Source organism: Dermacentor albipictus, chromosome 9 (assembly GCF_038994185.2).
Source record: "Dermacentor albipictus isolate Rhodes 1998 colony chromosome 9, USDA_Dalb.pri_finalv2, whole genome shotgun sequence".
NCBI lineage: Eukaryota > Metazoa > Arthropoda > Arachnida > Ixodida > Ixodidae > Dermacentor > Dermacentor albipictus.
In genome coordinates, this window is record NC_091829.1 from 39,775,188 (window position 1) to 39,796,898 (window position 21,711).

Consider the following 21,711-nt stretch of genomic DNA (forward strand, 5'->3'; position numbering starts at 1 on the left):
TCGCATAATTTCGCCTAGATCAATATAAATAGGCACAGCCAAATAGGTTTCCACAGACCCCACTGGCTAATAGGCACAGATTCCTGAGCAAATGTGTTCAATGAGACTGAATGTTCATCGGTAAGCTTGGCGTACACATTCACGTCTCAGCGAATTACCAGCGAGTCCGAAACCAAGTGAGCTCCAGAAAATCTGAGTCGGTGTGAACACCACCGAAAAAATTCCTTAATTCGCCTTCAGCAATTACAACACGAAACTGCACTAAAGGAGCATGAAGTGGTGCCGATATTGGCCACATGATGCACCAACGTTGTTTTATATACGACCATGCTATCCATGGTCAAGCCTTCATTGGCCATATATTACTGTGCTGTCAGGGCGGTGTTTCGTTGCTTTGTCTCCATGCACCTATCGGCCTAAACAAGGCATCGCCTGCTACCGTCTTATTCATTTCTACACTTGCAGTCGCACTCCCGTTTACCCATATCCACTCGAGCCCAGTAGATTTTATACGTCAACTAGCGTTCACGCGTGTTATTTGTGTGTCTAGCGAGAGAGCACTTGTTTAGATCGACTGTTATGCTCCCCACTATTCATTCATGTATGTGTTCATCGGCCATTGATATACCTGAATGAAGTACACACACAGTTACGAAACGAGTGTGAGAGAGGTGCACCTTGGACTCATCAGAACTATTAAAGCGATGCTTTTGTTGCCTTGGAATTATTAGAAACTTGAGGAGCAGCACGTAAAACATCGCCAAACAAGCGGCAACTTCCCTTTCAGCAACATTTAGTTTGTCGGCAGACATGCAGAGACTCCTCTGTACACAAATATTTATACAATGCCTAGAGCTAACACACGCCTATGAACGTCACTGCGAAAACGTCCGTAATTAACAAAAACACACGAACTACCGAAAACTGGTAGACAGAGAGCAGAAGGAAAACAGCGCCTGTAAAAACAGGCAAGCTTAAAAAATGTGCTAGACGCCGCCAACGCATATGCTTCGGGAAGCGCTGAAAAAATAAGCAAGGCGAATGCAAGAACACGTGGACTGCATCAAAGAGATCCAGAAGAAACATTTGTGGACGCAAACATCCCTCATGTAATTTTCTCACGTTTCAAGTGAAAGTTGTGGCATATGCTTACCTTCAGTCACTTCGGAAGGAGCGGAGCTTTCAACCACGAAAAGGACGAAACGTCGCCCGATTACGCTGGCTTCCCGCCGCCGCTTGAGCGACGTCCAGGCGGTTCGGGCCGTTATCTTAGTCTGGGCAGCTCTGGCTGTCTGGTCATGCCGCGGGCTTGAGCAACACCACCTATAGATAGCACAAGGCCTGTTCACTACGCTCCATGACGTCATGCTACTTGGCCCGAAATTTCCATTGCCAAGGCTGGCGTGATGAAAGCGGTGACGTCGAAGTCACTGTTGCTTACTCGGGAGCATCCCCATTAGATTCTATGGCAGTCGGGCCAGGTAGTATGACGTCATGGATAGGAGTGCACAGGCCTTGTGCTATCTAGGTGGTGTTGGCTTGAGTCACGATGGCCTAGACTTGGGCACGCGCGCCGCCCGAGCCACCGCGAACTCGGTGCCGCGGACTGCTTCGTCACGATTTGCGCCACCGTGGCCTGCGAGAGGGAATCGGCGTATCAGCCGCGGTGTTGTCGCATGCATGGCGAATGGCGAGAAACTTTGGTATGATCTATTTCTGTTCGATGTGCCCGAAACCATTGAGTTTATTACCGTTTTGTTTTAGGATGTGTGTACTTCATCAACCCGTATGATGACTTCCAATGGCAGATCCCGTGCGGTCCGCAAGCTCTGACAGGGTGCTGTCCGCCGGCGGAAAGCACTCGCTCCGAATCCGCGTTCGGGAGCCTAGCGATCCAACGCAGTACCGGCGTTGCTCAAGTCAAACTAACACTCTTTCTTCTTTCTTTCTTTTTGCGAACAACAAAGGTAGCTGCCGCATTCTCGTGGAATGTTTGCTTGCGAACTTCAGCAATTTTGGTACATGTATAAAACTCAAATGGTAACTCGGAAAACTTTGCGTTTACTAAACGCTATGTCTCTTTTGCCCTTTCGTCTAAAGCGGTGGCATCCGCTGTAAGGGTCACTCGTTTGGACGTGGTTCGGCGAACTGAACAGATCGTCTAAAGCGCGTTTGACAGCGCTACTTTGTCGTAGTCTGCATGAGGCAATCACGCAATTATTTCACCTCTGCAACTGGGAAACTGCTTTCTGAGCTGCGATTTTCTCAAGAGAGAGAGAGAGAGAGCAAATGATAAATGAAAGGCAGGGAGGTTAACCAGGACTGAGCCCGATTGGCTACCCTACAAATGGGAAAGAGAAAAGGGGACGGAAAGATTTATAGAAGAAGAGAAAGACTACTGGGGATATCGATCGGTCACTCAGTCCGGATCACAGACGGTGATTCAATCCGATAGCTTTCAAATACCGCAGCAGCGCTTTTGTGGTCTTTTGTAGCTGCGATATGCGAGGCCACGGTCCCAAGATCTTGTTCAAGGTGAACGTTTTCCTATCTAACCGATTTAGAGCTGTGCACAGGTCATGTCTTTCAATGTCAAAAGATGGACAGTAGCAGAGTATAGATGTTCTATAGTACCCTCGACACCGCAGGCATTGCACTCGGAGCTACCAGCCATTCCAATTAGACACGTATATGCATTGGTGAATGCGACGCCCAAGCGTAAGCGGCGCAGCATTGTTTCCTCACTTCCCATTTTCTCAAGAAAGAAAATTATGTCGATAGTACGGTGGGAATGCTTTCTTTTTTTTTTCAAGCAGCTTATTTTGCACATCCACCCGTCGCTAGGCAAAAACAAGAAATCGCTCGCATGCTGCATGGAATCGTCTTCCCTGTCTACTTTACGCCCTCTGCTACACAGACGATCCGATCAGTGGCTACTGGAGGAACTACGTCACGCAGACTTCCGGTCGAGTTCGCCATTTTCGGTGGAGCGGTTCGGACTGCTCGGCGGGGCGATCTAGGATCCAGATCCGCTATCGATTTGTCATTTTAATAGGCAATCCGCGCTCCTGATGTTCCCTTGGAACATACTTGCTTCAAAAAGAACCGGAAGGTTTGATGCGGGCATGCTGCAGATCTGCCATTGGAATTCAGCATAAAGACTTCGATTTAAGTCAGCATTGCGTGCGCTACCTGATGCCAATTAGTCGCGATGATGTATACCTTTGATTACATTTTTTTACAAGAATACGTAACTTTGGAGAACACGTGTGTTAGAGTGAAACGCCAAATCTTCAATCTCTTCAGTAACGCATTTCAGTCAAACATTTTTCCAACTAAAGGATACGCACGATCAAATTCAATTTAGCCCGTTATGATTTTTTACCTAAGGAAGTTGTTTATCCCTGGCACCATTTTAGCATTCAATGTAACATGGAATGGAATATGGACTTTGACCGTTGCCTGAGCGGCATGTCCAGTAAATGGAGAGCGACACGGATAAGAAACTTTCGCGCTGGCAAAAAGACTGACACTGTTGTAGTCGCTTCGAAACACTTCCCGCGGGACTACTTCTTTATTCGCGGCGAGTACACAATTCCTTTCTTTCTATATATCTTATGTTGCTGGCGTCTCAAATCGCGTAGTATACGTTGTTTAGGCAGGCTCTTCAACAAATTACTCTTTTACGCTTAAGCTTCATTCGGTATGGCTAGTTTAGTTTTCTGCCCCAGCATTAGTGGAACTAATGCATTAGTTAAGCCGCAAGAATAGTCTTGCTAATTTATTTTTGTCCGTGGGCATGGTAGCAGGAACGATAGCTATCACTCAGAAGGTCTGTGATTCATCAAAACACATACTAAGCCGCGAAGCGATACATCGTTGTGATAGCATGCTTTAGTTTGGCGACGTAAGCAGAAGATTCGCTTTTCTCATTCAGTGCGGTGTGTTGTCAATTTGCTGGCGAGAAATCTAGAAGCAAATGCAGACAGCGCTCGCGCCAGATTTGGAGCACCCACCGTGGCCGCACTGCCGTTAGATCGGTTTCCGACACTGCGCACACATCCAAATTACAACTGATTCGATTCGATTCCAGGTCACGCATTTACACTAATACAAGTGAAACTGCTCAAAGGAATGCCCTATCTAAACTTCGAAAATCTGTCGGAAGAAACTCAACTTGGTCCGATTGGCTGTTATTCTCACGTTTCACCGGGGTTTGAGAATTCTCGCGGCCGGTAGCTGCCTACTGTGCTGTCACGCCTGGACTCTACGTCGAGCACTGTGTACCGCCAGCACGAGCAAGCGCCAGTCATCTGACGCAGACTACCTCATCACACTGATCAGCCAACTATAAAGAGAAATTAGCACTCCGACCCACAAACGGAACTTTCATACGTTTTTTATCCCAAGACACACTGACCAGGTAATTTAAGTTGACAGCGCAAAATATCCGTATTTACATTCCGAAAGCACGACAAACGTCACTGCCTATATATTGTGGGATGCTACGTGATACATTGCAACACGAGCCACCATGCGGAGTTGCCTGTTGACATCGAAAACAGTCAACTATCGTACCCTTAGCAGTGAAGCAACGCCACGAGCATGTGCTTGTACTTTTCGGAGGCTCGCTGCGCACACGCACTTCCTTTTGTTTAACATATGGCTCGCTTGAAAGGCTCTTTGTCATCAAGTAAGACTGATGTGGCTCACTTGAAATGCCGCACACTAGTACGCACAGCTACATCCTATACACCACAAGCGAAAAAATTTGAGCACAGCAACAAGCGAAAGAGCCGCCGTCACGACGCCGTGAACCTGGATGTGGCAGCCATTTTTATCTATTCGGACAGCGTTGCCAGCACAAGTAACAGATCCTGGAGCCGACAATAGCGTTGAAAGAAGTTCATACACTCAACTCCGCATATTAGTTCATGAAGACGGTCACGGCTACTTGTTGCGGGCTTTTGTCAAAAATAAATCAGCGCATTTCCAGTGCGGCAAAAATGCACAGGCGATGCCCAGCCGGCACACTTTACGCACATCACGGCACATCTAGCTATGGCTCGCCTAGAGCTACTCTATATGCAAGACTATCTGCTGTTTATGGGAACAAACAAGTATGGTGTTCGTGGCTTTACAGTAATCGTTTTTTCTGCTTTGTACAAGTTTCTGGAGACAACGCAGAGATGTGACGAGCCACAGCGCGCCGACGAAGAGGTCAACAGAAGCGAATTTCATTACGCGTTTAAATGCACTGACTGCGATCAGATGCACATTGTTCTCACTGTAAGTGAAGCATCGCGGAAACAAAGTTCTGTGGTATCCTCCGCGCGGCGCCGTAAAGTACGCGCGTATGTGTGCGGGTCGCCCGTTGACCGGGGCCGACGAGCGACCGTCAGCCGTTTGAAGTGCGCGCAGGCGTAACTTCTACTGTCGAGCCTTGTTCACTCTTGCACCCGCATAGCCGCCGTGGTTGCTCAGAGGCTGTGGTGTTGGGCTGCTGAGCACGAGGTCGCACGAGGTCGGTGAACCCTGGGGTTCTACTCCCAGGGTTCACTCCCAGGCTTCTACTAGTACACATAAATACCCAAGAAAGTGGATGGGGAAACGCCGCCGCGGTAGCTCAATTGGTAGAGCATCGCACGCGACATGCGAAGGTTGTGGGTTCGGTTCCCACCTGCGGCAAGTTGTTTTTTCATCCACTTTAATTTCCATTAATTTATCATTACTTTATTTCATTTATTAAGCACATGCAATTTCCCCTATGTTGTACTTGGTGTCAGTGTTTGTTGGCTTCTCAATATATGACTAATAATTATCGGGTCCCACGGTTAACCCCCTTTCTTCTCGTTTATATATATATATATATATATATATATATATATATATATATATATATATATATATATATATATATATATATATATATATATATATATATATAGAGAGAGAGAGAGAGAGAGAGAGTACATCGCGAAATGGACATATTGAGCTGCGCTCAAATTTCGTACTAAAGAGTATCGTAATCATCGGTGCTTTTTTTTTCGTTTTTCTCTCTCTCTGTCTCTAAAATCCTCAAGGAAACTCCCAGTTTTGCTTCACTCATTCCCAAGGGATCCTCGTTTCTTTCTTCTCTTCATCTCTTTATTTTTTCAGTTTTGAATTCCTTCTGTATTTATAGTGCATTTCTATGTATAGTACATTCTTAGGTAAATATTCACATACTGTTAAATATTAATAATAATTCCTTGGAAGTTACCAAAGAAACTGGAGAACCGGTATGAACCTCTCGTGGAGACAAACAAACAAGGACTGCGCAAGGAGCGGCGGAACGAAAGATGTTCGGCGTAATGCTAAGAGACAGGAAGAAAGCAGCGTGGATCAGAGAGCGAACAGAGAACGAGGATAGTGTAGGTTCTAGTTGGCCTGAAGAGGCAAAACAAAATTGAGCTGAGCAGGCCATGTAATGTATAAGACAAATAACTGGTGGACAATTAGGGTGCAAGGGAAGGGACGCGCAGTCAGGGACGGAAGGCTAGTCGGCGTTATGAAATTAGAAAATTGGCAGGAGCAAGCTGGAATCAGGTAGCGCAAAACAGCTGTAATCGGAATTGGAGATCGCTTGGAGAGGCCTTCGCCCTGCAGCGGACCTAGAAACAGGTTGACGATGACGATGGTGATTAATTTGTAGCTTTACACGGTATTATTACATTTTATTATTACATACATCCCAATGAACTGTGAGGCCAGGCTCCCAAGATCTTCGCTTCCGTAAATGGCCTGTCATCCAGTCTATTTAAGGCACACTGGAGAGTCTCACGTTGATTATCGAAGCGAGAACTGTGGCTCAGAAGGTGACTGATGGTCTCTTCACACTTGCACCTAGCGCACGTTGGTGAATCCGCCATTCCAATACGATAGCTGTAGGAGTTGGTGAATGCTACTCCTACCCAGAGCCGACACAGCAGTGTTGCGTCACGTCGTGGAAGGTTCGCTACAGTTCATTGGCCCAGAAAGCAGTTCGAGCGCTTTTTCGCTACCTGAGGGCAACAGACTTGAGTGCCCGACTATAGACATCCTACACCTAAGTTCTCTCTCTCCCTCTTTCACTCCCCATTCCCCTCCCCACGTGTAGGGTAGCAAACTGGACTCAGTCTGGTTAACCTCCCTGCCTTTCCGTCTTCCCTTCTCTCTCTTACTTCTACATACATCCCAGTTGCGGGTATGCGCCACTGTATGTGATCATCATGATCATCACTTTCATCATTTCCCTGAGGAACAACCAACGAACTGACACCTAGCTGCGCAAAGAAGAAAACAAAGATGGCGGCAGCAGGCGGCGTCGCGTAGAACGCCCATGGCGGCCAGGCCTGCCGCCGGTCCAGGCGGCGCGGCCGCCGTGGGGGCCGACGGGTCGGGGTCCCGCGTCGAGTTCGCCATGATCGTGCGGGGCACCGAGGACACGGCGTACTGGCTGGCCGACCTGCTTCGCGGCGAGCGACTGCTGGTCGAGACCGTCTCCGTGCGTCGCAACTCCCAGTGGCTCCTGCTCGTGCGACTCAAGCCCGAGGACGCGCCGGCAATCGCCGAGAAGGTGCGCGCGCGACCGATCGAAACGCCATTCGTGCTCGGTGTGAAAGGCGCAGAACGCCCAAGTGCAGGGAGGTCGAGACACTCGTCCAGAGGGCGCTCCTGACGGCCACAGCAACTGCCCGAGCATTGGCCGACCAGCTGAGCAAGATGAGACAAGGTGTCTCGTAAATGCAGCCGCGAATGGTCATATCCAGCCAGTTTCGGGCCACGTGTTATCGCTAATGTTGCCATGCGCAGTCCGAAGTGCAGGCGTGCCTCGCGCGTTCTGGACCTGTGTGTGTCTTGACCTCCGGACAAGGGTTCGACTCTAGACCTCGGTAGCGGCATCCAGACGGGAGCGGAATGCCAAAATGTTCGTGCATTTAAATTTAGTCGGGCATTCATGAACCCCACGTAGTCAAAATACGTGTCGGAGCCATCCACTACGACGGCTGTCGTAGCCTGTGGGTTTCGGACGTTTAATCACGTAATTCGATTTAATAGAGCAGGGTTGATGGGGGCACCGGGAACGTGCCTCCCTCGGAAATAGTTTTGAGTATCAAGGATACCTGGACATAAAACAACATGCAAAAGCACCTTCCCCCTCCCCCGCGCGCACACACACACACACACGCGCGCGCGAAAGAAAAGAATTCCTGCGATACGCCACTGCCGTCTTAAGTTACACCTACCGTATTTCTTACATAATATGCACCACGGAACAGACACAGGCAAGGAAATGCAAGGACGACATGAACGCTTTCTGGGAGCTAAATGAAACGCCCAAAAAGGTAACAAAATATGAACGCGTCTTTCTTTTTTTTTCTGTAAATCGCGAATTTATTCCACTTCGCTCAGTCCTCTGTCTTTGTTCCCATCGCCAGTTGCGCGTTCTATACAGTAAAGAACATATTGTTGAGGGCGCCGCCATATTGCGATCACAGCGCCGTCTACCGACCGGCGCCATGCTGGTATGTGGGATCGCGCTGGAGGGTGCACGGCAGACGTGCTCTGGAAGACTAGTAGCACGTTATCGCGTTTTCCTGGGAGCTGTCAAGTTTTTGGGTTGCGAAACTTCTTATCGCGTCGTCACTAAGCTTTGAGCTTCAATTTAGCCGCGATATCGAACGCCGACGGGCATAGGCGCGCTGCCACAGCTCTGCCTGCGATCGAAATAGGAGGCGAGTCAAGACTAAGCGATGCCGATACGTGGCCTACTTGCAGCGTGTTATTGTATGTCTCGCCTAGAACTCTACTGAGTTATCACTCAAGTGACAACAATCCGGTGTCTACTTGCGCGATGCGGTGCGCCGCACCACCACACATCCCAATGCAGGTAACCGCGAAGCTCGGAGGAAGCACGTTTTGCTATCTTTCGTGCTCCTAAAATGTTTTAGCGGTACGATTTTCTACGCATCGTTTACCTGGCACCGGGCATCGATCTTTACAAAATGATCACATGTAAAATAATCGACCGGAAAGGCTGTTGACACGGACAAAACAACCGGTGACTTAACCGCGAGTATGCCACAACCAACCTGACGCACGCGACACGCTTGGAGAATATGCGCACTCTTTAGTCTCGAGTGGCACCCGTGCAATGGCACCTCACTGACTCGGAGAGAGCTGAAAAAAAATGAACTACAGTCGTTGCAACAGCAGCTTTATTTTGTGAAGTAATAAAGCACGCGGCATCGCGCCTTCGGCCAGACCGCTTGCCGGAGAGAGTCGGAAGCACGGGAGAGCCTATGTGAACTAGGTATGGCCGGTACACGATAGGCAAGCGTTTGGTAGGTTACAAAGCTAAAAAGAACACACCTTCGTTATCATTGACGGCACGCACTGTTTCCATAATACGTCCCCCGGTAAGCTTCCACTAGAACATTGTTTGTCAGGCGTGATAATCTTTGAACAAATTTGAACAGAATATATTTATTCTACGTGCACGAAGAAATAGTTGACTTCGTCAATTGGCACTAGTTGACCGGCTAAAATGCATACCTTCCGTTCATATCCCCAGTTTGATCGTGGGTGCCGGGTTTGTCGCCGTGCGCTCACAGAGAACAAAATCTTCTGAACATGCACACGACGAAGCTGATGCCGTCAAGCCACTTCTCTGTATGCTGGGACGGTATTCAGTAAGAGTCCCCCTAGTGGACTCTCCATTTCGGCCGCTGCTGATTGGCTAGGGCAGCTCGTCTCCTCCACCCTCGTACAGCTGCATCCAATCAGCAGCGGCCAAAATGGACAGTCCACTAGGTGGACTCTTACAGAATACCGCCCCTGGCAACCCAAAGCCGATACTCGTCTGCAACCGCAGCGGCGGAGTCAACGGGGCCACCGCGGCTGAGGGTGCCCTTTACATACGTTACAAAAGTTATCTTGAAGCCGAATATAGTACAGTGATAGCCCGTTGACATTGAATACTTCATATCTGGTCGAACAGCCGCGGAGCCTCGGTTCCTACGGCCTCCCACATGATGTATGTCCTGGGGCCCCCACTTTTTGTAGCTCAACGGCAGGGAAGTCACCGAGGGATACTAGTTGCCAGCGCCACCTCTAGCCAACTGATTCCGCCAAGCTCGAAGTGTCTGGAACAAACCGAAGCCCTCGAGACACACGATGGCATGAGGATAAGTGACCCGCACTTCATCTTGCTGCTCTCCGAACGCGCTGAAACGACGCGCCACGTACGTCTGGCACTTCAGTGACAGCACGGGCTCTTCGTGAAGGAGCCATGGTTCGGAAGAAGGCGCCCGTCCTCAGTGTACATGCGGACATAGCCGGATTTGAAGCCGACCACAATGCAGGTCCAGTCAGGTCCTCCCTGGTAGCTCCTCTTCTGGGAGCTCATTGGCAAGCACAGCATGGCACAGACAGAGTCACCGTTTGATGCACGCAGCTGTCTGTGGAATGACACCTCATACTTCCAGTCATTCCTCACAGATATACCATGCTTGGCCGTGAGAAAAACGACTGTATTTTCCCTCGCCAGTGCCAGAACATCGGTCGTCGATGACAGCGCGACAACACAATCTCGCAGCCGCCTGTCCTCCTCCTTGGCTGACTTTGCTTCTGCCGGCTGTTCATGTTCCAAGGGCCAATCCCAAGCATCGATGGCTGCCTTTGACGCTGCGTCGTCCTGTTGTTCTTGACCGCTTGGAAACAGGTGGGACTTGACTCTGGCGACGTTACTAATTGCTGCTATCTTCACTAACTGACACGACATAGGGCTGTTCACGGCAGTTTAAACTCAGGTTTCAACATACTTTCGCTCGACACTGACATACTTGGGCCTGTTGGTGTACCACAAGTATGTACAGTGTTGCTCGTAAAGGACACGGACACAAAGCGATGGCACACACAAGACGCAAGATGACTCAAGGCACACCTTGAGTCATCTGACACTGCAGCAATCACAGACGGAGCACGTTGGAATCCCGCTAATTCGCAATGAACCCGCTACCGTTCCAAGCTGACGCTGGGATCCACACATACCCGTGCGAGCAGGAGAAGCAGCGCGGCGCTCTGGTTTGAGGCTTCTCCTCGCCGATAAAACGGTCTATAGTTTCTTGTTCTCTGTTTCTCTCCATGTTTCCCCCCATGGGACGTAAAATTCCCGACTGACGAATTAACGTTGTTTCCACGACTGCGACGCGCGCCCCAGGTGGGAGTCTTCAAGATGCACCGCTCGGGCTCCGAGAAGCCGTTCGTGCTGGCGCACTGGCGCGACTTCGGGCGCGGCGAGGAGGCCCGCCCGGAGGAGCTCTTCTCGCTCGCCGAGCGCCAGGAGATCGTGCAGAACGTCATCGACAGCATCCGCGCCGAGCAGCTCACCGAGGTGGTGGGACTCGAGCAGCGCTGCGTGCTCGTCCACCCCGGCCAGAGCGTGTTCGCCGTGTGCCAGCGGGCGGGCATCCTGACGGCGCTGTTCCCGCCGCACGACTACGAGTTGCTGAGCGCCATACGGCGCCAGTGGCTCTCACACTTGACCATACCGGTGCACATGATCAAGGTGTACTTCGGCATCCGCATCGCCTTCTACTACGCCTTCCTCAGCTTCTACACCTGGTCGCTCATGGTGAGCGCCGGCAACTGTCTGCCGGGCCGCGGTGGCTCGACGTGGCGTTCTATTATTAGATACTTTTAGCGTGTCCGCTATTCCGGCAAACGGGGGTAGTTTGGGCGGATTGCCGGATGGTCGGGGGCGTAAACGTGAGCGGCCGGGGTGGTGCAGCCGCCTGGTGATGTAGCGCTCTACCAGACAAAGACAGAGCTAAAATTGCAGTAACCTACTATACTCTGCTTCGTTGCTGGTGCAAATTTTCGGCAACGGCGTAATTGTGAACACGATTATGTCGCTGTCGAAAATTTACACCAGCAGATAAGAACAATATAGTAACTGGCTCTGTGTTAATGTAATTGAGATTTGCCCACCAGGTGGCCCCACCAATGTGCGCGCTCACGTTTACGCCCCCCGCTAATCCTGCAAACCGCCCGAGCTTGCCGGATTACCGGATGTTGTGGCGGATCCGTTTCCATGCCGCGGCGCCAGCGTAGCCGATGGGGGCAAGATGAAGCACGGAATTCAAGCGGGTCTGCTAAATTAGAAAAATCATTTACGCTTTATTAGGGAGTTATCTTGGCGCAATATAAAAGAAATGCCGCTCCTACCGCGAGAGAATGATTGAAAGCCAGAAAGAAAGAAAGACGATGTTGACGCCGTCTTAAAGTTCACGCGCCATCTTTCACTGATGTCATAGATTCTGAGAGCGCCTGTGTGGTCCTAGTTACTATTGCGTTGTCGCTAAAGATGGAACTGAATCGTATTTTAAAAGACTCGAAAGACTGAACTTCGAAAGTTTAAAGACCTTTACTGAATCTTTACATTACTTTTCTAAATGCGACAAATCTCACCAAAGAATTGATGCAGCCAATGGCGATTGAAATTTTCGCCTTTCATATTTATTTTCATAGGAAGTCGGAGGTAAAGCTGCCTCAGCGCCGTTTTGAAAAGCTTATTGCATTGCTGCGAACGCGTTAACAACGAAAAAAAAAGCGTGAAGTTGCTATACTTAGTCGAATAGCTGGGCGAAAAATGTGGGAACTGAAAGGACGCCGCCATGTTGCTACTTCTCATATTTGTAACGCTAAACATAATAAATATACAATGCAAAAGCAACTGTTTACACGTAGCACGTGTGTGTAACAGTGTGTCAAGTTCATTTCGAATATTTTTTTATAAAGGTCCTATCGCTGTTTGAAAAATTTCAAAGTTAGATTTTCGACCCTTGAAAGAATGCGTCTGCAGGCGGCTGAAATAGATGATGCCACCATACTGAGGGAGGCTCAGAATCGCTTTGATTGTGCGTCTCGCCTGAATCGCATCTCGTCGTCCGCAGAGGGGCAACATGGCCGCGCCCTTGCGGTTGCCGATTTCAGTGCCTAGGCGCCATGGGAAGCTTTTGCTCTAGAGTTAGTTATATCAACTCTATGTGAATGAAAACTCATCGCTACCTAACCTTCCTTCGCCGCGCGCAATCGAGCAAGAAACGAGCAAAACGAAAGTGGACGAAAAGACGTGTTGCCACAGGTGAAGGCCAAACGCGCACCTTCCGGATATATACGCGTGCGGTAGGCTAGCGCGGCGGCCGCCGTTCTGTCAGGTTTCGTGGATATTTGTATATGTGTACACGGTTAGCCCTGCGAGTGTTTTCCAGTGCCATTCGGGGCCATGGCTGTAAATATTGAACACCCTTTCAACCACAGTTTCCTACACAAGTAATTTTCAGCACGCCGAAGGTGCGAGGCGTACCTTTCGCAGCAAAATATAGTTGTGGACGTAACTGTCTGATTATTGGCGGAATTAGATTGCTTTATCTTTTTCTTGGCAGATATGATACTTTACAACGATATATGACATGTTTGAACCATTGCGCTTGTGCGTCGTATAAACCGAGATACTGTGACGCTGAGCAGACGACGCGGTGCGGAGGAACACATCTTGAGGGTAATTCGGCCTTCTTATTGGCTGAGGAGCCCTGCAGCTTCCGCAGTGCTGAAAGCGACTTGTTAGAGCATGGTAGTGTGAAACCAATCATTGTGCTTGGTTTTGACGCTCTTGGGGGTTATATTATACGCTTTATTTCTTCTTTTTGAATTTTCACACAGTCGTATGCTGGTAAACACGGGAGGGTGACAAGTCGTTTAGCACGTGCATAATCACTGCGAATTGTTGTATTTGTAAATTTATGAGGTGTCATTGTGCTGAAAATTCATGAATTTCAAAGTCGCCACACCGTTTGTAACCATAACCGCCAATTCGAGGCAAATCCACGTACTGTTCATCACTCCCATGTTGGCTGAACCGCCACACTGGCAACTTGCGTGGACACTAGCGCTGGCGTTACCTCTAGTGATTTTTATTATAACACTCTATGCTTTCAATTTGGCCTCCGAAAGGTGTGCCGTTGCAGTCTCGGAGGGCACGCTTCCGGTGACGGTTTCCTCCGAGTAATAAAAAATAAATCTCGTAGGCTGATGACCGCCATGTTTTTAGACATCACCTACTGGTGCATGTAAACGGTCTCCGAGTAATAAAAAACGAATCTCGTAGGCTCACGACCGCAATGTTTTTAGACACCACCTATTGGCGTGTGTAAACGGCGCGTTCTGCGCAGGTGCCGATGACGGTCGGCGTCCTGGTGATGGTGCACAGGGACTCTCTCACGTGGCGCATATCGGGCGTCTTCTTCAACCTGCTGTGGAACACGGTCATCCTCGAGGTGTGGCGCAAGCGGGCCGACCACCTGTCCTGCTTCTGGGGCCTGCACGAGCACGTGGCGCCGCTCAAGAACCGGCTGCTCTTCGCCTACGGCGAAAACATGCTCGCCCAGAGGGCGTTCCGCATGCTCATCTCGCAGGTGCCCTCTCGCGGCGCTTTCTCGTGTACCTGCATGCATTCGGCTGCTTCGCGGTGACGACCTACGTGGCGTCCGGCTGCAGAGTGCGGAGGTCGCGGGTTCGTCGATTGCCGGCCGGACTTTTCTAGGGCGGTGTAGGATGTGAAAGCCGCTCGTGCATCGAGTTTTTGGCTGACACTTTTCACAGTTGTAAAGCTAGCTTTCCTGCCAGAACCACTTATGCCCAATTAGGCCCACTAGTGGCAGCGTAGTCATTCTTTGCAAACAGCGTCTAGGGAAGCACAGTTTTCTTGTATAAAGATATGGAAAATGTAGACGTGGCGCTGGTGACGAAAGAACGGGGAGCTAGCACTTCGTCTTCATTTAAACAATGACCAGTGCCGCCATCATTTGAGCATACGTGTGCTGCAAAAAAGCACACTTGTTAATTATGAAAAGGGTCTCCTAAACTGAATCACCCTGAAGTTTAAAGACTGCTGACTGGTCGTCTAAAAATTTAAGCTTTATCTATTTATTTTTACCGAGCATATTTCTGCTTTAGGATTTATATCGTGACTTTTCATACTGATGTCCTTTTTTAGTTTAGTTATGGATTTAAAGGAATCCACAGCGTCAGCTCTAGCATTAATATTTTAGCCATCTCATGGTTAAGGGCTTTCTTTGCGAACCCCCTGCAGTTGTATGTTTTCGTGACCGCGGCTGCCACCTGATTCTGCTGCTGCGTTCTCGCCAAATAGCTCGCACATCGCTGCGGGACGGCAGCTCCTAGACGCGATGGCTCACACCATGGAGTTTCCCACATGGAATTCTGGCACTAGTGTCTACGGGAGCTGTAATTGGGGTGGTTTCAGCCAGCATGGGTAGTACGTGGATTTCCCTAAACCTCGATATGGCCTAAGCTTGCTCCTCCTGGCTTCATAGGCCTTCGTAAACTCGTCACTTTTACGGAAGTTCTGCGCAAGAAATAACTGACTAGCAATATAAAAAGGTTATCCGACGGCAGGATTTGAGCCCAGGGTCTCTTGCACCGAATCCTGATATCGAAACCATCACGCCACGGACGCATGCACCGGCGGCCAGCCATAGAACACTGACCCGCGTATGCGGGTCGTTGGCCGCTGGGGGAGAGGGCGAAGGGGCCGTGATGACACGGCAGGGAGGGAAACGTTGCGTACACGTTGCGCCGTCTGGCGATTGCGTGGACGGTCCCATCTGCGGCTCCAAGGGGAAGCCTTCGCTGTATCTGGATTTTAACAGGGCACGTTGGATCTGCTGCATTTTTTTAAGCCTCCTTGGCTCGACCTTCGTGAATACTTGCGTTTTGAGACGCTGAGACGGCACTGCCATCAGGATCGCCCCATATTTTCCGTTACATACGTCCAAAGTGGGTGGAAACAGCTCATAATGTAGAAAACGCACGTTCCCCAACACGCGGCCAGCGAACGCGTCAGCCAATCACTTCCCCCCGGCTCCAGCGCAGGTGGTGGTGCTGTTCTGCGTGTTGCTGTGCGTCCTGCAGCAGTACCAGTACCTGACGTTCGAGGCGTTCGTGACCGGCGCGTTCCCCAGCTCGGCGCTCTGCGACGTCGTGGCGCGCGTCGTTCCGGGCGTGATGAACACGCTGGTGGGCATGGCCTTCTCGGACGTGTACCGGGCCATCAGCCAGCGGATGACCGAGTGGGAGAACCACCAGACGCAGGCCGAGTACCTGCAGCACCTCACCTACAAGCTCATCGTGTTCGACTTCTTCGGCCGCTTCGGAAGCCTCTTCTACACCGCCTTCTACCTGCAGGCATGCTTCTTTTCTTGCTTTCTCTTTTTTAATGCGGTAGCGTTAGGCGTGTCAAAGTGGAAAAAACAGAAAGTGCATGTGTGTGAAGTGTGGGAAGTAAGTGACGTGGTAGAGGCAGAAAGTAGACGGCAGAGCGGAGAAAAGCATGTATGTATGTATGTATGTATGTATGTATGTATGTATGTATGTATGTATGTATGTATGTATGTATGTATGTATGTATGTATGTATGTATGTATGTATGTATGTATGTATGTATGTATGTATGTATGTATGTATGTATGTATGTATGGTATCAGCGGCAGCAGCAGCTTACTTTTATGTCCACTGCAGACGAAGGCCTCTTCCAGCAATCTCCGCTTACCCATGTCTGGCGCTAACTCATTTGAACTTGCGCCTGCAAATTTACTAATTTCAGCACCCCACCTAATTTTCTGTCATCCTCGACAGCACTTCCCTTCCCCTACACCCACTGTGTACATCTAATTATCCACCGGTTATTTGCGCTACGCATTGCACGGCCTGCCCAGCTCCCTTTTTTTTCCTAATGTCAACTAGAATATCGACTATCACCGTTTGCTCTCTGATCCACACCTCTATGTTCCTGTCGTTTAAGGTTACGCCTAAGATACACGTAATGTGAATTGCGGTTGTCTGGCCACCGCCAGTTGCACATCGCACCTAGTAGAGGCAGGACTTGTGTCGAGCGAGCTCCTGACCACCACTTCACAATGTGGCTAATGGGGTTTAAATCATGGATCCGGGACCTTAAAGAGGTGGGACCTAATACTAACACATTTGTTTCGCATTTAGCGCTCAATTTCCACTGACCTTTTATTTGGGTGTGGGGGGCGGAGAGGGGAGGGCTGATCGGGACTTCCCCCAAGACATAATTCATGCTGCGTATCAAATGTGTACTGTAAGGTCCGTGTGGTGTTTCATTTCAAGCAGTGTATTGTAGTACCTGTTGTCGTGTGCTCCGCGATCATAGCTGGTCGTGTCGCTGTAGGGCATATGCCAGCTGGCAGTAGGCGACGCAAGCGTTCCGCTTGCAAGCCGAGACAAGTCCCTACTAAGTGGTAAGCATAGTAAGCTTCCATTTATCTATAATACAGGATGTTTTCCAAAGTGTGTAGGCTTCGCTTGAAGACTTCATTCCCACGAAAAGGAACGGGAATAGAACTGACACTCTCACTCCGCAGCTAATGTGAACCATTCCTCCTCGCCCGAATAAGAAAATGAATGTTTAATACACAGCCACTTGGGGGATCGGATATTTATCCCAGGCCTTCATCGCCACGGAATCGATGTAGAGATATGCCGCTACACCATTCTACAAGAACGAACAGTAATCGTTTTGATAATTGATAGCCCCATTTCGAAATTCTGATGCAAACCCCTTGTCCTTGCCCAAGTTGAGGACCTAGTCGGTCTGTGTACTGCAATGTTCAAGTCGTGCATAAGCAGCTAGCCCAATTCCTTAATTTGTAGATTCGAACGGATTGCTAATTCGTCCTGACAAACAGTGCAGTGATAAAGACACGGACGAGACTTGGACAAGCACATAGGTTTGGGCAACTTGCAAAATCCACCTTGTCAACCAGGGTTAAGAACACAATGGCAAGAACGTCTGTGCCTCGTCTTTTTCGTGAATGTCCCCAATACTGCGCTTTTTGTCCAGATTGACGTTTGTCATGGACATCACCCTCGAAGACGCTTTTTTTTTTGTTCCGGTGAAAGAGGTTGAACTAATGGAACATAGAGTGCTTTGACGGCCAATTGTTGTGGAAAACCATGCCTTTTCACAGGAAGACATGGTATTATACACATTGTATTAGTGCAGGGTCTCTGATACTCCGGAAGAGTGGCTGGTCTGACATTTCGAATGAACTTTAGGTCAGCCTTTTAGCATAGCTGCAGTGACCAGAATTTTCTTAAAGCCAACAAGCATGCAGGACTTTTCCTAGTGCACGCAGGAACAGATACGATCCTGTGTTGCTCAGAGGATCGTAGCTGTGTTGCTCACTTCAGCTCGCACTTGGCTAAAGCTGTATAATACAGTCGTCGAGCTTTAAATTTGTCTCGCATAGCGCATGGCATGCCGGACATGTTTGTAATACGAGCCCGGCGTACGATTATTCAACTAGGCTATCCCTGTTCAAATGTAACGCTAGATTTTAATGGCGATGATGATGATGCCTTCCGTTCTGTGTTCTCCTTCGTCTTCCGGTACTCCGCCTTATTCGCACTAGCCAAGCGCGTAAGTGCTGCCGAAAAGAGCCTACACCGAGGCCTTCCTTTCCAGGACATCCAGCTGCTGCGCAAGCAGGTCTACATCCAGCTCCTGCTGTCCTTCACCAAGGACAACCTCGTCGAGACCGTCATGCCGCGGGCGGTGCGTCACTTCAGCAGCCTGGTGCGTCACATGATGCGGCGCGAGTCCACCTACCTGCCGGGCGTCCACAGCGTCCTCAGCGAGGCGGACATGGTCAGGTACACGAGCACGTACGTCGACTACTACAAGATGTTCTCGCAGTTCGCCTTCGTCTTCCTCTTCGGGCCCGTCGTGCCGCTGGCGCCGCTCATCGCCTTCTTCGGCAACCTGATGGAGATGCTCATCGTCGGCTACAAGCTGACCGTGGTCTTCCAGCGGCCCCTGAAGATCGGCCACGAGGGCATCGGCATCTGGGAGCCCGCGTTCCGCGCCATAGGCTTCCTGGCCGTGCCGTCCAACATCGCGCTCATCTGCGTCGAGAACCCGGACTCGCTGAGCGCCCTCTCCCGGCTCTTCACGGACATGGAGTTTGTGCTCTTTCTGGTGGGCATCGAACACGTGGTGTTGCTTCTCAAGTTGACGCTGCAGTACGCGCTGCGCTCGGAGGTTCACTGCCCGCACTACTCTCCGGTGTTGGCCGCGTGAAGCGGCGGGGCGGTGTCGGTCGAGCCAGCGGAGCGAAATTGAATTTCGTGATACTCGTGTTTTGTCTGTTATGTTTCCGTTGCAAGTATGCAGCTAGCAGAAAGCATTAATATGTGTTATTTTTGCGCGCGGAATAAAAGGGAATATTCTATATGTTTATGGCCGCATCGTCGTTCAAATTTATCTCCAATCGTTAACGCTTAGGACATCCGTAACCGTTTGCTAAGGATATCCGCGTTATTCTTTTTTTTTTCTTCATTTCTCCTTGCTGAGCCTTGTGTATCGCACTTTCTCGTGATTCGTATTGTCACTGAGTTGAGTTTGTTTCCCAATGAGTGCCACAGTAATAACTTGTGTACTATGTCTGGTTGGTAATTTGTGTTCGTTTATTTTCGCCATATTGACATAGTCATATCATTAACTTGCGGTTTTGCGAGATGACTTGCAAATGTCTGTAAATGCTTCGATCTCCTCTTAGCTGAAACCTAAGAATGTACCCAGCTGTATACTCCAAGTCATATTTCGTGCGCTCTCATTGTGACATAAAAATTATTGTAAATAAGATAAGCCCATGAGTTCATAACTAAACCGAAAATCGACACTGAATAAATTGTTTCTCTGCTCATAAGCCGAGCATACAACATACTCTACACAAAGGGGTGTATACTTTGGGTACAACTGTTGCGGAGTTCCATTCGAGAATCGGGTACATTCTAGAATTATTCACGCTTTTCTTCTTTTTTTTTTTTGAATCCCGTAATTTAGCAGGATTGGAATCGTTACCGACTGTGAAAACGTAATGGAAATGGGATTGTCCCTACATTTGTCGCAATGGAACGGGAATTCAAGGGCTTCGTATCCGTGAATGCTATTGCACTTTTGCACGGGAAACATCACGTGTTCGGGCACGCACCTGTACTCAAGCATTTCGGTCATGCTGTCTAGAATACGAAAGCACGTTGCCAAGTTTGTTACGTTGTGGGCGCCTCGCTGTAAACGAATGAAAGCAACGGTGATGCGCTGTCATTAGAGACTTTTAGCAGTACCGTATTACGGTACGGTAAGTGCACTATACGGTACGGTATTACCTTTTCGTACCAACATACCACGATGACCGAAGACGTTTTAACGGCGTGTGCTGCCCTAAGCGTACGGTAATGTCATAATGATGATAGCAGGTAACATTGGGGCATTGCAGAGTACAATACCTATGTGCTGAGTGTGAAATATTCATTTTGACACTTCGTCCTGCAACACGTGCAAAACACCCGCCGTGGTTGCTCAGTGGCTATGGTGTTAGGCTGCTGAGCACGAGGTCGCGGGATCGAATCCCGGCCACGGCGGCCGCATTTCGGTGGGGGCGAAATGCGAAAACACCCGTGTACTTAGATTTAGGTGCACGTTAAAGAACCCCAGGTGGTCGAAATTTCCGGAGTCCTCCACTACGGCGTGCCTCATAATCATAAAGTGGTTTTGGCACGTAAAACCCCATAATTTAATTTAAACACGTGCAAAATATTTTTGTTACATAGGTGTTTTTGTCTGAGCAACATATAAAAAGAGGAATGTTTGTTGTCAGTTGCACCACTGCCGGCACTTTACAGCAGCAGACAATAGAATATAGTAAGTTATTGCTGTAAGAACACTGCGTCCCTTCTAACTCTGCGTCACTAAATGACGCCACCAACCTAAAATGCTTTTTTATGCCACTTTTTATGTTCTGTTTTTTTAGTTGACTTTCGCTTTTCTTAATATTCTTTTTTTCTCATTCGGCCAGAGTATACTAAACGCTTATTAGAAAGGTACGGCTACAAGTTCAGTTCAGCCGAAGTTTCCTCCCTGTTAGTAGGGCTGTCTTGCTACTACTTCGTCGGGTCGCAGCAGGCGAATAAGTGTTAACTCGTGCCTTGGTCCTATCATCGCGAAAAACGCACGTGAGACTCGAACATTCACGGCGTGGATTCTGTGGCAGACACCTGCTTCTCACTGCTTTGGCTTGGTGCAGCTCGGCTCGCGAAACACGGTACCAGCCGAATCGTCTAGTATGCCGTACGTAAAGTCTTTACGTACGGTAAAGTTCGCGCATGCGCAGTCCTCGACCGGTACGGAATTACCGCACTTACCGTACGGTAACTTGGCACTGCTAAAGCTCTCTATTCCTGGAATGGGAAGTATATCGGACTTTCAATTCCGGGGAATCGAAAGGAATGGAATTATTCGGTCAGATCATTTCGTGAAAAGGGTTTGAAGTGGCATTGAAAGCCCTACTCGGCAACCGTGGCATCAGCCACTCTTCCTTGCCGAAACTGAGAGAAAGGAATCGTAATGAGTAGTTATTTCGAAATGGGAAATCAGCTCGGACTTCAACTGCGCGGTATTCAAAGGAATGGAAATTATGCCTCTACATCATTCCATGAAAACAAACGCGAATGCCTATATACATAGATAATTGACAGCCCCGATCCGAGACCCTGATCCATCCAACTCTTAGTGAAGAACAA

The 21,711-nt window shown here is 49.2% G+C and overlaps 1 protein-coding gene across 1 annotated transcript; it reads left to right on the forward strand.

The window, feature by feature from the left end:
• The first annotated feature begins 7,300 nt into the window (after positions 1–7,300).
• Positions 7,301–19,369, forward strand: LOC135916502 (anoctamin-10-like). The gene is made up of 5 exons (XM_065449889.2): positions 7,301–7,597; positions 11,243–11,656; positions 14,256–14,498; positions 15,979–16,290; positions 18,596–19,369. The coding sequence occupies exons 1-5, from the start codon at positions 7,361–7,363 to the stop codon at positions 19,208–19,210; spliced, it is 1,821 nt and encodes a 606-aa protein (XP_065305961.1). The 5' UTR covers positions 7,301–7,360; the 3' UTR covers positions 19,211–19,369.
• The last annotated feature ends 2,342 nt before the right edge of the window (positions 19,370–21,711 follow it).

Bases quoted from the DNA above. Each gene is read 5' to 3' on its own strand.
- LOC135916502 (XM_065449889.2), top strand. From the start codon at position 7,361: ATGGCGGCCAGGCCTGCCGCCGGTCCAGGCGGCGCGGCCGCCGTGGGG. The intron at 11,657-14,255 runs GTGAGCGCCGGC...CGTTCTGCGCAG, and splicing joins TCTACACCTGGTCGCTCATG to GTGCCGATGACGGTCGGCGT. The intron at 14,499-15,978 runs GTGCCCTCTCGC...GCTCCAGCGCAG, and splicing joins TCCGCATGCTCATCTCGCAG to GTGGTGGTGCTGTTCTGCGT.